This window comes from Poecilia latipinna, unplaced genomic scaffold, assembly GCF_001443285.1.
Source record: "Poecilia latipinna isolate Pla-1442-1.1 unplaced genomic scaffold, P_latipinna-1.0 Scaffold40, whole genome shotgun sequence".
In the NCBI taxonomy this organism is placed as follows: Eukaryota; Metazoa; Chordata; class Actinopteri; order Cyprinodontiformes; family Poeciliidae; genus Poecilia; species Poecilia latipinna.
In genome coordinates, this window is record NW_015112656.1 from 623,336 (window position 1) to 638,967 (window position 15,632).

Here is a 15,632-nt window from a genome sequence, read left to right on the forward strand (position 1 = left end):
ACCCCCCCCCTGAATTTAAATTTAACTTTTTTAAACCCATTTTTTTTTTTTTTTTTTTTTTTTTTTTTGTATGGAATTTTGATTCCTGGGTAAAAATAATGGAATTTAAAATAATAGATTCCAAACCTATAGGCCCTCTTCAACATGATAGCCGTTAGTTCTGTGCAAAACAATATTGCCTTATGCAAAAAATAAACTAGAAAAAAGGAAATTATGAACAATTGGGACACCCATCTGACATGAAGTTGATTATGGTAATGTTATTAGGTGTTCTGCTTCAGATTATTGAGCTTTTCCACATAGGATATTAATGCATATTTCTTTCTAAATGATTCTTTTTTTTTTTGTTCAAATATTTTTAAGTATTGTATTTGTAGATGACAATAACAGCAGAACATAAACAAATACTAACATACCACCCACCCCCAGAGGAGAATAAACTTCATATTTATACATGTAGGAAGGTAAAAATAAGCTGCGACCAGTAAATAACAATGACCTAAACAAATATAGACTGTAATATACGAGTTGAGTTTTACATTTAAAAGATGAAGCGTGGAGAGCATCAGATCATCAGATCTGTATGGAATACACCGAGTTATTAGCAATTTAAAGCATATGCAGCCTTAAATTGAAGATTTGAAAAATGTGTAAAAATTATTTAGAATTTAGTCAATTTTTCCACGCAGAATGGTTCTTTAGAGTTTATAACTATTTAGCATCTCACCTTTTGTCAGATAGTAACCTCCTTTTTAAAAAAATCCTTTGCTTGGATAAAGAGTTCAGGCTGTCGCAGTAAACAACCAGTCAGAGGGGTGCCAACAACAAGGCCATTTATTAAAGTTATGTTATAATTTCAAGTTATTCAAGGATATTATTGCAGTTTATGCAAACACAGTTTACTAAATCTATAAATAGCATGTCAGCACTTGTCTTTTTTTTTTTTTTTTTTACTTTTCCATGTTTAGAAACGTTTAAAATAACATTTTCATTTGAAAAGGCTTAGCTTTTTGTCTTTTTGTTAGCAACTTGCCAAACACCAGGACCAAGCTTCACATTTCAGTTTATATTTTACAAGCCAAGGTCATTTCTAATCTGCTGCTACCCACCATGGTCCTCAGTGTAAATGTCTACAGATTTGTCAATAACCACTTGGAGAAAATGCAAAGGTTCTGTAGCTGTTTGCATGAATTGCTTTGATATCTTTTGAGATAAGAATCACTTTGAGAAATGGAAATCCATGCTAGTCATGGCTCTGCTCTGATTGGTCAGTTTTCTGAAAGATGCCGGAGTGATCCACTACTGGTAAAATATTACAGTTCATAACCTCGTTAATGTTTCAGAAAGAAAACACTAAACTGTCACTTTAATGTTAAGGATTCTGTGCCACATGTCTGATGTGAGGAGTTAGTTTACCTTTTGATGCATTGTTTACATTCTGGCACACAGCTGGGTGTGCTAGAGTAACATCTGGAGCCCAATATCCAAATCGTTTTGTCACAGGAAAACAAAAAGAGGAACAATTTAATGAACAAAGGAAAGAATCTTTAAAAACTAAAGGTCTCTGAATGAAATGGGGATTTAGAATGAAATGCTTATTTGTTTGAATGCCATGAGGCCAAAGCAGAGGAGAAAAGGACATTTAGGATGTAAGTGTTTATTCTTAATACAGGCTTGAAATGAGCTCCGAGGCACAATAATTTGAGTCATTTGTTAAACTTAAACACAATTAGAAACCATTCTAGAAATCCAACTTTTTTTTAACCCAAAATTTTAACTGTCCTTGAAAATGGAAGACTGAGAAAATGGAAGGTTCTTCTTTGTTGCAGGAATTATGGCTCTCCAAAACCTTTTTATGTTTTGAATGAAATGGGAAGAAATTCTCAAAATAAATACAGTAAGGTTTAGTTGAAAAACTAAGGGTGCGTTCACACTGCAGCCTGAAGTGATCCAAATCCGATTTTTTGTCAATTCNGATTNTTTTGCNGGAGCCNTTCACACTGCCAAGAATGCGACCTGTATGTGTTCTGCAGTGTGAACGGGGAAGCGACCTGAAAGTGTCCCGCGTGAGCAGTAGAGGGCGCAATAGTGTCAGCGTTCTCAGTGTCCTGCCACCCGCCATAAAAAGAAGAAGTGCTCAGTGTTTGTGGAAGTAAACATGGAGGCTAACGATGGAGCTTAGCTTACATATTTGAAGTTGTTGTCCAACCGGAGCAGCATATTAACAACTTAATCCTCATTATAGACCGTCATGGCACATCAGGACACAGAATAGTGAGATTTGTTGAGCATCAGTGATGTTCAGTTCGGATGAATGCAGCCTGGACGTTAGGTCGCATTTGAATCGGATACATATTGTATATGGGTCGCATTCAAAAAGAATCCGACCTGTACTGTTCTGACTGTCATGACAAGATCAGATTGCAGGTTGCATTACGTCAAAAAAAAAAAAAAAAAGGTATTGGGGCACTTTTGGCTGCAGTGGGAACGCAGCCTAAACATGTAAAAGAAAACATGTGAAATGTTTGATCCTTGGGTTTAAAAAAAAAAACAAAAACAATATTTGTTAAAATTAGTGTTTAATAATGTAGTTGGGTCAGTACCAGAGCAAATAAAATATTTTGGGATATCTCCACCTTATTCATTTTACTTAATGGTGGAATTTATGCTTCAGATTTGGCCACCGCCACAGTTTGACCCACTTTCTGTACCGTCTCCTTTATAGCAGCATGTAAACTATTGACAATATGCTACATGTGTTAAATGGTTTCTGTTGAAGCAGGATTTTGGCAGAAAGCATATCGACTTGAACATATTTTGGGGGTAAATTAGCTTGGATAATTTGGATTTTTTTTTTTGGGGGGGGGGAGAGATTAACCGTTTGACTTTTTTTTATGGTGATTATTTTAAGTTTTTGCCAGTGTTTGAGTTCCTAGCGAGTACAAAGCATATAACAGGACAGTGAGGAAGATTGGAAACAAGTGATTTGTTGCTGGTCATCTGAGTTTTTCCTAACATACGCCTTTAAACAATTCCCTGCAGTGAAGGGGGCTGTACTCCCCTTTTTCCTTTGGACTCTTGAGATCTGGAAGAAACTGGGCAGAGCTGTGCTTGTTTTAGAAGTGGCCAGTCTGTAACGTAGGATCATAAAGCATCTGTTTTTACAGGAAGTGACTTGCCCTCAGTGTGTCCACTTGACCTCTGCTAGTTAAAGCCACTTGAACTTGCACACTGTGTTAGTTTCTCAGACATTTCCACAGCATCCAAAACATAAGAAGAACCGCAGCAGTCCTGTGAACCATCCCCTTGTCCAACGTAAGAGAAACGGCTCGGGAGATGTTACAGGTTGTCACCGTTGAAAGGAAAACTCCCCCCTCCCCCCAACTCTTCACATGGACACAAAAGCTGCTCTCTGTTAAGAGAGCGTAGGAACATGTGGATATCTAATCCTAATTCCTTTCCTCTAACCCAAATTACCCCACGTCAATCTAACTCTTTTTCAAGTGCAGGGCCTTCTTAACACGCCAACACAGGTTTTCAGCTTCCACGGAGAGGTACGGACCTCTATCACCACGTCAGCACCAAGCACTCGTCAAAGCCAGCGACCCTGCTTAGCATTCTAAATTTTGCTTTGGTTTTTACCTTCACCTGTGCTTTATTGTGGGCCAAAAATCCTGTATGCAGGTGTAGTTCTGACTTTATTTATACATTTTTTTAGATGCAGTGCCACTCAAAAGTTTGGACACACCCACCCATGTGCTTTTTAATGAGTGGCTGTGTCCAGACTGGAGACTGGCGTGGGCTTTTTTTCTTTTCTCTATTGTATGTTTCTTCTGTTGATGCCCCTCCATTTTACTGGGTTAATTACCTCTAAACCGTTTTGGTTGCCACCATCTAACAATGAATGGTATGACAGAATGGACTCTTAACCTTTTACATGTCAGTGCATACTTCTTTTTGCTTAGTTTTGCTTTTGCACTGACCATGAGTCCAACTAAATCTCTTTAAGATGAAAATTGTCCCAACGTTCTGAAGTCATAGTCAGCTTTAGGGAGCCTGTTTGGTTGTAGATGGAAGAGCTTCTGCTTGTAGAAAGGCCTCATTGTTGTGCGTCTTGTATTTTGTCTCCTTGTAGGTCTCCTTCTCCAGAGCCCATCTACAACAGTGAGGGCAAAAGGCTGAACACCCGCGAGTATCGTACTAGGAAGAAGATTGAGGAGGAGCGCCACTCCCTCATCACAGAAATGATTGCTCTCAACCCCGACTTCAAGCCTCCAGCTGACTACAAGTATGTCCTCTACCTCACTCCCCTTCAAGAATTTTAATTTGTACAACAGGGAGTCTTGCAATATGCAGATTCTACATGTACATTGAATTCACTTACCACTTACACTTTTTCTGATGTTTTACTCAATTAAAATCAAACATGAAGTCTGTTTTAGTAGTACATCAATTGCATTTTTTTTTATTAAATGGAGGTTGTTTTTTTTTTTTTTTTGCAAAGTTGACAAAAAAAACAAACTGATAAAACAAATTGCAGTTTTATCAGTTGCCCAATTTATCAGTGCACTTAGTTCTTTTAGGTTTTGAGCATTAACATTTTAGGAACCACATTAGTAACTCCCTGATCCTATGGAGCTTCCAGCAACAGATGTCATTGAGAATGTCCTTGCAGCACCAGCCACACAGTCATATCTAACATGAGATATATATATTTGGATAGAAGTCATTATAGAGATGCAGCAGAAGATTTGGCGTCAGGTTTCTGACACCATGCTCCAAATAGAATTCATTAACACCCAGTCTTTCTGTTAACTGCTCCTAGTAATCAATGTTTGTGTAGAAAAAAAAAAAGAATTCTCTTGTAAACTTTTAGTTGTTCAGAAAACTGTTGCTTTCTCTCTGTAAACGTTTTCCGTGTTTTCCCTTCAGGCCTCCAGCCACCAGAGTGAGCGACAAAGTTATGATCCCCCAAGATGAATACCCTGAAATCAACTTTGTGGGTTTGCTCATTGGGCCCCGGTAAGCTGGATTGGCTGGTGTTGCTCACTCATATATGTTAACTATGTTATTGTTTATGCTCCCTCTTGGTTTATGTTAAAATAAAATTCAAGATTCTGATGTTTTCCTGTTTTTAGTGGCAACACTCTGAAAAACATTGAGAAAGAATGCTGTGCTAAGATCATGATCAGAGGAAAAGGTTCTGTAAAGGAAGGGAAAGTCGGCCGTAAAGATGGCCAGATGCTGCCTGGTGAGGACGAGCCGCTGCACGCCCTGGTCACTGCTAACACCATGGAGAACGTCAAGAAAGCTGTGGAACAGGTTGGCTCCAGAAGGAGACGCTGCCAGCAGATCAGCCTGCATTTAGTAGAACAGCTTTGTATCAACTAATATTCCAATTTGTGTTCAGATTCGTAACATCCTGAAGCAGGGCATCGAGACGCCTGAGGATCAGAACGACCTGAGAAAGATGCAGCTGAGGGAGCTGGCCAGGCTCAACGGCACCCTGAGGGAGGACGATAACAGGTCGGTGCTGTTTTGGTTCCCAGACTCTGATCTTTCAGTCTGAGTTGGCACCTCTGAAGAGAAGCTGCTTGTTTGTAGGATCCTCCGTCCCTGGCAGAACTCCGAGCCCCGCAGCATCACCAACACCACCCTCTGTACCAAATGTGGAGGAGCTGGTCACATTTCATCTGACTGCAAGTACACCAGGTAATGGTGGGGAAGGCTGTGCATGCTGCTGCTTCCATCTACAGAGTTCAGCAGTGTTTCCTATTTGTTTGTGCAGCACCTTTGCAGGCCAGAGAGCAACAGGTGGAGAGCCCCCCCAGTCGGCCCAGGACAAGGCCCGTATGGACAAGGAGTATCTGTCCCTCATGGCGGAGCTGGGGGAGGCCCCGGTGCCGTCTTCAGGAGGAGGACACTCCAGCAGTCCAGCAGGAGCCCCCCGAGCCTCTGGACCAAACAGCAACCAGCCTCCTCCGGTTAGTGTGAGTCCCAGGTCCTCTCTCTGATTGGCTCAGAGGAGTGTGTTCATTGACTCGTTTTGTTCTACAGAACCGGCCGCCATGGATGAGCTCTGGTCCCTCTGAGAACAGGAACTATCCTGGCATGGGAGGGCCCACGGGGCCAGGAGGCCCTCAGAGCTTCCCTCCTCCCATGCACAACATGGGAGGACCACCTATGCCTCCCAACCCTAATGGCATGCCTCCACCCTGGATGCAGCCTCCTCCACCTCCAATGGGTCAGGGACCGGCTCCTCACGGACACCCCATGGGTGAGACTCTCGTGTTCTGCTACATTAGTTTCATTTTTGATGGCATTTTGTATTTAGAAACTATAAGCAGATCTGAGGGCCGGGCCATGGCTTCAAGCAGCGGACCTCTGAGATACATTGCTCTTAGTTTTGTGTTGAAAGGTCAGAGGTCAGCCACAGAGCAGAGGCTGTGGAGCTGAAACTCTGGTGTGTTTCATTAGAGGGAATTAATCGTGACTTTTTCTCCTCCATTCAGGTCTGCTGCCTCCTCCCATGGGTATAATGCCACCCCCACCACCCCCTCCTGGCAACCAGCCCCCTCCTCCTCCGTCTGCTCCCCTGCCACCATGGCAGCAGCAGGCTCCACCCCCACCCCCTACTAGCAGCATGGCAACAAGTACACCTCTACCTTGGCAACAGAGTAAGAGTTTCCACACTGTTATCCAGAAATCAGGTTGAGAGTATAGAATTGTGTGCTGCTGTTACACTGGGACTTTATTATGAAATAAAGGAGCACATGTGAAATTATTCTGTAAATATTGTAAATGTACTTACTGTCAAATTCATGTCTGATCAGAGCAGCTCAGCGGTCTGTGAAATAATCTAGTAAAAATCAGATCACTTCTGGTCTTTGACCTGACTGACATGGCTAGCTAACGCCTGGTTCACATGGCAACAGCTTCAGAACCTGAGACCACATGGTGATTGAACATTGTAGCTATAACAGAATCAGTTTTAAAGTATGTGGTGTTCAGTCACATGGCAGGAGCAACATACCAACCGGTTTCACTCACCAACATTCATGTCACACAGGAAATCTGGCAAAACCTCTTGAGACTAAATGTGAGTTTAGAGTAAACAAACATGGCCAACTAGGAAGAAGGAATGGCAATAGTTTGTGGATTATAACATAAAAAGCAATACAAAGACGTCTCCAACGTCCACTGGACTTGCAGTTGTTTTGTCTCTGTGTTAGATTCCCACACAGACAAGTGTGTGATGTTCTGAGCTCAGAACATCACACACTGCGCCATCAGGCCAAGACATCCAACATGTTCATTATCTACAGTTTGAGATCCTGCCAAGCAGACCAAATCACACTCGGCTCGCCACACACAGCAAGAAAATCTTTTAAGATTATCCAGACGGTTGGTCGTCGGACTTCTCCCTCTTCCTGTCAGATTGTTGGCAGATGAAGGCCATTAGCACTGAAAATTTTCTGAAAATAAAATGAAATAAAATCTTTAGAGCCATCTTAATAATCAGGGTGTTATTGTCAGAAGATCAAAATTGGGTCAAAAAATCATCATAAACATTTTGTATGTGTTCAGGCCCAACCTGCAGCTCACATCATCTCTGATGTTTTTACAGATACCACCACCACCTCCAGCCCCGGCTCCAGCAGCCTGCCACCATGGCAACAGCCCCAACAGCCTGTGGTGTCTGCAGCCCAGCCGCCACTACCCATGGGAACCCAGTCCATGGTTCCACCTCCCCCTGGAGTGCAGCCCCCACTGCCCCCTGGAGCCCCCCCACCGCCACCTCCTCCACCTCCAGGCTCAACCGGCATGATGTATGCCCCCCCACCACCACCACCACCCATGGACCCTTCTAACTTTGTCACCATGATGGGCATGGGGGTACCTGGCATGCCGCCCTTCGGCATGCCCCCAGCCCCCCCTCCACCTCCTCCACAGAACTAATCCTGCCACAGAAAAGTTTTCACACCCCCTTGCAGAACATTACGCACCAGCTATCAACTGATTGATGCTTCATCCTGAACGTCCAAGTACTCAAAAGAAAAATCTACAAGCAGTGCTCTAATTTTATTGGTCCTCCATTTTGTTGCTGAAACAACAAAAGTTCTGTTCATAAAGATTGTAAAGTTGTGGAGTTTAGTTTATTCTCTGTTTTTAAAAATGGAACACGGGTTTTTGTGTGGATGTGAGCACAGGTTTCACCAAGCAGTTAGTCGTCCTCTTTCTCTGCTGAATCCATCGGACCGGGTTCTGCAGTCAACTTCCTCTGGTTTCAGCTTGCATGATTCACCTGAGACGCCTCATACTCTGAAGTGACAAGTTTATATTTCTGTCCTGGCTTTGAGCTGAATAAGATGAATATTTTTGTAATAAGTGAAGTGTATGTTACTTGTGTAGACCATTTGTAGTTCTGAGTGGTTCTGAACAGGAAGGAGAGTCCAGTGTTTTGATGTTTGGTTCCATGGTGGTGTGATGTGGCGTCCTGCTAACATCCAGCTGTCTGAGAACATTCTCGGTCCAGCAGCTCTGCTCTGACGACAATGTTCACTGTCTTTCTGTCGCTTGTGCAAAGACCTGAATGTTTTTGTCCCTCAGGTTGATGGAGGAATTTTTGTTTTTCTGGCATAACCCTGTGTTTTGAATGAAAACCTGTTGAAACCCTGCTTGATTTAGTAATAAACTTATCAAAGTAACCTTTTTGTGCCCCTGGTTTCTCTTTTCATCCTTGTAAGGTCCTTTGTTTGTGTGCCAAGAATTTTTTTCCCCTTTCCTCTTAAGGAACTCTTGGCTGCTTTTCCAAATGTTATGTAACAACAAGAATAGTTTTCTCTGTTCCTGTTGCTTTTTGACAGCAGACTTTGATTTTCATTTTGAAGCACTTGCCTCTTCATCAAACCACGTCAATCTAAACTACATAAAGAATGATTACTGACACTTTTTGTTTTGACAATGTGTGAATTAGCTGCAGTGACCTCAGATTTAAGTTCTGATTCTTATGACTGACTTACTTTTTGGATATATTTCAAATGATTTCAGGCTTAGTTGATTTAGTTATAGAAATGCATAAATTTGAGCATTTTGAGTAGATAATTTATTTCAACAACTTAATCACCAAGTGAAACGCATTGTACACAGACTGATGTTTTAACACTTTTTTCTGTTAATGATATTCTGCTAACGGTTAATGAAAATATGACATTTACAATTAAAACTGATACCTTGGAAATCAACTCGGATGGGGAATTTTAATGCATAGATGCCCTCATGTGCTGCTCTGTTGACCAGCTGCATAGGCACAGTTGGGGTTGCAGAGAAAGATGTGGCCGATGAAGCGGTGAAGAAAAACTGACAAATGCTGACATGAAGCAAACATTTCTCCCTGTTTCAGGTGTTGTAGACATGCTTTGTTCAGAATATTTTCAGCAACAGACTCTCTCAGATTTTCCAAGTGTGCCACAACAAAAATAAAACCTATGTAAAATCTCTTTAAAATCACATTATTAAATGTAATGTGATGTTTTTGGTGATCATTTCCCCAAAGTTATTTTTTCACACCTGACAGCTCAGTTCCAGCTCCTACTTAGGGAACCAATCTTTGGTTCTAAATAAAACATCTTGGCTCATTTGCTGGGTTCCTTGATATTTATGTCCGTTTATTCATGTTTCCTAACAAACCTTTACTGCATAATTCTGATTCTGATCTAATTACACACAGGAGGGCTGCATTTACTAATTAGGGGACTTCTGAAGAAAATGATTGGACTTGGTTTTATTTAGAGATATCAAAGTAAAGGACATTGTTGATGCTTCTCTTGATTTTTATTTGTGAAAATATTTGACAAGCATGTTTCCAGTACCAACATTCACCCACCATTTTCTTTCTACTTCATAATAATGTTAATCTGTGATCTTATATGATATCCAGTCCTACAAATTAATATATCAAGAGATAGCCACATGAAAAGGAGGGTCTTGAGATTGACACATAACTAATAACCTTCAAGGTAAAAAATAAAAATAAAACTTTTTTTTTTCCATAGTTGATCAAAAATTGTATTTTTCCAGAAAAGTAGAAACTATGGATAGTGAAGAGTGACAAATTATGAGTAGATACCTAAAATAATGCAGCCAGCAGCCCTGATCCCGCCCACTGAGTTTGATGGGTAATGTTGGCATCTTAAATAATTCATGATGTGTTTCAGGAATATGAAGTAAGTTAAAAAATTATATATAGGTTGTTTTTTTAATTAAATACATTTAAATAAGGCACACGTAATTAATTGTATGTTTCAAAATTTATTCTGTATTTATTTCTAGATTTAAAAAATTAATGACACATTTAAATTATTTCATAATTTATTCAATGTAATTTGGCACCTTTTACTCTCCTTAAAAACATAATTCCGCCTTACGCCTTTAATAATTTAGCTTTATTGTGAAAGGCTTGCCGGAAAAGCTTATGCTTTTCTTGTCAACTTGGCACAAAGGTTATAAATACAGCAAAAGCGGAAGGTTCCACTGGCCGGTTGCTGTCATTTAGGAGTCAGGGAGGACAGGGCAGTTGTTCAGTCGAGGATTAGCTTCACATTCAGTCTAAAGCAGGTAGCACCGAGCGAGCCTCCAGGCATGGCCAAGCCGCTGACAGACCACGACAGGAGGAAGCAGATTTCAGTCCGGGGACTGGCCGGGGTGGAAAATGTAGCGGACCTGAAAACTAATTTCAACAGGCACCTCCACTTCACCCTGGTGAAGGACCGAAATGTTGCGACCAAACGGGACTATTACTTCGCCCTGGCCAACACGGTCCGAGACCACTTGGTGGGCCGCTGGATCCGAACGCAGCAGCATTACTATGACAAGGACCCGAAAGTAAGCAGCTGATGCCGCAGTCTGCTCCGGCACGTACACACAGCTGATGAGATGAGCGGTGGGAGGGGCTGAGGGACCGCGAGCTGCTGCTGCATTGTCACTATTAGCTGTGCGCGTGAGATGTTTTATGTGTTTGAGTACGTGCGCGTGTATGATCTGCTCCTTGCATCCATTTATAGTCATGCGCGGAGTTCCTGCTGTTGACGCATGTTGTGTGTGTGTGTGTGTGTGTGTGTGTGTGTGTGTGTGTGTGTGTGTGTGTGTGTGTGTAAGCAGCTCGGGTACATGCAGACGCCTTCTCTCTCCATCGGCCTTTCTAACCTTCAAAAGACCGTCTTCCCCACCTTCCCTCCCTCTCTGTCAGGCACGCACTCACACACGTGCAGTGTTGCTGCTAAGGACAGTACAAGTAGAAATCCGCGGCGAGTTCCGGTAGAGACGCAACTGGTTGTTGGAACGTGATTGCGTAACAGCGTTCATCCATCCCCCCCATGAGCGACCGCATCACAAAATGGCCTCGCCACAATGCTGTTTGAAGGACTGTTTGAGATCAAATCTATTTTTCTATTAATAGATGCTGTCATCGACAGAGCTCTCCGCTGCCTCCTGTAGTTGGTGACAGTTGAATCCAGAGTGTTTCCTCTTGATTGAAGAGAATGACTCGCTCATGTGCAAAGCATAATTTACTGTGCATGGATTTACTTGGATCTCAGAGAAGAATCTTAGTGTTTTGTCTTTTGTGTGCAGCTGTAATAATATTTTTTATGAACAGTTTAATTGTTGATCTCATATAAGTGGGGTTTACACATTTTTGTTAATTGATTCCTATTCATCTAACTTGTTTAGTTTGGATTGTGGTGCACGGTTTACCTCCGTTTTTCCAAAAGTTAACTTTGTAGGACATACAAGGACAATCTTTCACCAGCCAGCGAGTGTGACCCAGCTTTTAGCGTGAGGGAGGGGTCCTTTAAAAGGAGGACAAAGCCTTTGAGGGTGGGAGGTGGTTTCACCTTACATCTAATTTAAAATATCATGAACCATTTATAATGCGCTGTAAATACTACTGGAGTTTATGCATGATCAAGCTCACACTGATGCTCAGTTTTCTGAGTCTGACCTGCTGATTCTGATATTGACAGGTCTGCTTTTATTCTACAGACTTTAAGACATAAAGGAACATGAAGTCATCATATTCCTTGATTGTTGTTTTTCAATTTCAAAATGAACTCCAACTTAAAACTGGTTCTCAAACTTTTTTAGGCTCATTTTGCAGTTCCCAAACCACCTTCTTACTGAAGTACACACAAGCACAAAAAAAACTGTGTATCAGAAAAAGGCAACAATAATAGAAAATAGAAGAAAAAACTTAAACCCTACAAATCAAATGCAAAAGAAAATTCTGCCACCACAGGAAATGGAATCAAATGGCAAAAACAGCAGCAAGTATAAAATGCTGCAAACTGGCTTCACAAAATGGAAGTCTTCCAGACCATGAGAGGAGTATGATATAATATTACCAAGGTGAATACTGTAATTTTGTAAAAGACTTCATATTTGAAATGAAGAGCATAATGCATGCTTTCTTTCTTCCTCCAACTTTCTTCTGGACATCCAGTTGAATTATGACATCCTGTCTTTACTGAGGTTCTGGTCCCATATGTTTTTGTGGTTGACTCCCCCTAGTGGTCTTGAGCACTTCCAATTTATGGGACAAGTTTACGATGTTTTAAACTTGGTGTTTTGCTATTTACAGCATTTTCCCCTTTTGCAACATTTTGCCTCTTATCACAACATTTTTAGTTTGCAGTGTTTTTTATTGCATTTGTTTTTTTATGTTTTTGTGTTTTGGAGTTTGCATCATTCAAGTGTTTAGTTAAGTAATGAGAATTAAGAAAAGTGGCATAATGAGTATAAAATATATCAAGTTTCAGCTAGGTGCTGTAACTGTGTTGCACCTTGTCATATCACCATGGAAACGGCTTTGAATGAGTAGTGCGAGAGCAAGTTTGCATTGCAACACTGGACTTTACATTAGTCCTGCTTTCAGTGTAGATATTAGGAAAGGACTTACCACATGTTGAAACTTTGTCTGAAGATAGCGTTTTGACCTTGGCTCCTCTACAGCCCTGCTACACATGCATCAGCTGCTCTTGTTCCTGAACCTGAGAAGGTCATCTATTGTATGAGCCAGGCATTTGTTTCACAAAATGTTGTGCATGGTTGGTATGTAACTTATTTTGCTGTTTTATAAATGGCAAATGGCTATTCTTTAACTTTTGTTTCTTGTTTTATCTCCACATCCTTCAAAGATGACAGGAAATCTTTTTATGTATGTGCTGCATATAATATCAATAACGCATCTAGCTGCTTCCACCAGTATAAAAAAATAAAAAAAATTTCCGAGGAAACAGAAAGTTGTTCCTTTGATGCAACTGATACTGCCCTAATTAAACTTAAATACTGACCAGTTTTTACTCTGTGTAATGATAATAATAGTGATAAATAATAATTGGATAAAAGTGTAGATATTTGCTATTAAGTCGACTCTGTTCTTTAACTAGAGTTATAACAGATGGGATTGGAATGAACCTACTGGTTGTTCTCTGGTTTTCTGCAGCGTGTCTACTACCTCTCCCTGGAGTTCTACATGGGTCGGACTCTGCAGAACACCATGGTGAACCTGGGCCTGGAGAACGCATGTGATGAGGCTACCTACCAGGTAAAGGAAATCACTGATTTCCAGCCATGTCTACCTGCATTTTGACAAGCATGTTCAAAACTAAACTTCAGCTTTGAGGAAAACTATCATCTATAAGAAGCGTCTGAGAAACACCCTAAATTCATAATGTTCTGTATTACGAGACAAACATTTAAGCACCTGACAGTTTTCTTCAGTCTCCACTAAAGGCTGTAGTCTTTCTGAGCAGATGATGTTGAGATGTTTGCTACCTGAACCGTGTCAAACATTTACAGTAGCATAGAAAAGGATCATAACCAATGACTCTTTCCACTTTTTATCATGTTTGCAGCAATAACAAACCAACCTTGCACATACACACATTCACACATATCACAGTCTGACAGACTGTGCAGCATGCCATCATCATGGCATTGTTTAGAGCTGGAATAATCTTTAACACTGCCAATGATGATCCTGCAGTTGTTTTAACTTAGGGGTTTTCAACTCCAGTTTGCAACACCAGTGTCCTGAAACTTTTAGATGTGTGTCTACTTCAACATACCTGAGTCACAATATGAGGGAGCAGGATTCTGGTGACTTTAACTGCACCAACGAGGTGATTGAGGTGTTTGACTGAAGTGTTGGACCAGGAATCTGGAGAGCCCATCAATGTTCTATCATGCCCAAATACAATGTTTATGACTATGACGCTGTTCTAATAAACTGTTTATAGACATGCCATAGTTCTTGAAACTAATGATTTCATTTCACTAGTCTTGAATGTAATAAGTTTTAAACTGAATGCTGTGCAACAGGGTCAACCACAGCTCATTACTAAGACAGGAAGTTCAGTCGTCTCCTCGCTCAGTTGCTCTCAGCAGGAACTTGTAGGCTTAGATATGAGCTCTCTGAGAGAACTCTTAGAGTCTTTGAGAATATGGACCCTGACATTTATGAAGATGGGACAAGAAGAAAGAAAGTCATAATATGAGCAGTTTGTTAAAAGCTGTATAAAAGTGGAAATCGGTTCACTAGTTCCATTGCAGCTTCTTAATTTCCCGTTTTAAACAGAAACAGTTTCCTTCTTTAGGTTATTGTTAACTGTAGGAACAAAACAGACACTTTTTAAGTCATATTCAGGAAGATCAGCTACCTGCTTTGACTTTTGATTGAGATAACAGGAAAAAAAAACGAATGGGAAATACCCTCAAAAACCCCGAACAAGACTCATTTTGTTGTTGTTTTTCTTTTAATGGTTGAGTAGTAAGTAGTAAGAGAAATGCAAACATGTTGGGATGAGACACATAACACCATGCAAATATGTTATAGATGAGGATAAATAAACAGAGGGGAGGTGCAGCAGATGGGGTGGAGTGGATGGCCAACGGCAGGGCTGTGAGCCATGATTAAATGCAAGCTTTATCAAAAAGGAAGTTGGATTACACACGTGTGTTTTTGCAGAACTCTAGGAGCCGGTTCAACAGATGAGCCGCTCTGCTTCTCATCCTGCCTTCAGAAACCACTAAACTTTTAAGGGGCATTATTATGTAAAGCTAAATATTATGTCTTCACCAAAAACATAACTGGAGTGTTGCCTCGACTATTTCATGCATGTTTTAGAAATCCTTTAATCTCCATTTCAACCATTCACTGTGTAAATTCACTGGGTGGAACCAAATGGCTCACAGAGCAACCCTACCCCATGACTCCCTCACTTGACTCCTTCAGACTAGCCAACAGCAATTAGCAAACGCGTCTGCTGAGCTCTTTATAGGAGCTACTTCTTGGTGTAATGCTGGTAAAAACATTGCTAAAGTGTTAATAGAGGAGCCATGTTGCGATGACTTCCTGAAGGCCGAGTTTCAGAAAGAGCTGGAGATCTTAAAGAGACAGAAGCCCAATTACAAGGTGTTCAATTGCATACTAAATTTTTTTTAAGTCACATTTGATGTATACATCATTTCTATAACAACTACGTTTAATCTTCATTATCAACCATTGTCTTCTATCCTTCCTTGTGTCCTTTCTTCAATAGTTACTTGATTGTGCTACAACATGGCACTTTGTT

The 15,632-nt window shown here is 40.9% G+C and overlaps 2 protein-coding genes across 2 annotated transcripts in view; both read left to right on the top strand.

Moving 5' to 3' along the window:
• sf1 (splicing factor 1) overlaps positions 1–8,708 on the top strand; it is a 16,249-nt gene extending 7,541 nt beyond the window's left edge. The window contains exons 4-12 of the mRNA XM_015047221.1: positions 4,136–4,288; positions 4,933–5,022; positions 5,139–5,322; positions 5,411–5,526; positions 5,605–5,712; positions 5,789–5,984; positions 6,058–6,277; positions 6,513–6,677; positions 7,628–8,708. Coding sequence (XP_014902707.1) covers positions 4,136–4,288; positions 4,933–5,022; positions 5,139–5,322; positions 5,411–5,526; positions 5,605–5,712; positions 5,789–5,984; positions 6,058–6,277; positions 6,513–6,677; positions 7,628–7,959 — 1,564 coding nt within the window. The 3' untranslated portion in view covers positions 7,960–8,708. The remainder of the gene's footprint in view (positions 1–4,135; positions 4,289–4,932; positions 5,023–5,138; positions 5,323–5,410; positions 5,527–5,604; positions 5,713–5,788; positions 5,985–6,057; positions 6,278–6,512; positions 6,678–7,627) is intronic.
• Positions 8,709–10,513: 1,805 nt separating this feature from the next.
• The window catches only part of pygmb (phosphorylase, glycogen, muscle b), a 22,869-nt gene continuing 17,750 nt past the window's right edge, over positions 10,514–15,632 (top strand). Inside the window, exons 1-2 of the mRNA XM_015047234.1 lie at positions 10,514–10,884; positions 13,502–13,603. Coding sequence (XP_014902720.1) covers positions 10,642–10,884; positions 13,502–13,603 — 345 coding nt within the window. The 5' untranslated portion in view covers positions 10,514–10,641. The remainder of the gene's footprint in view (positions 10,885–13,501; positions 13,604–15,632) is intronic.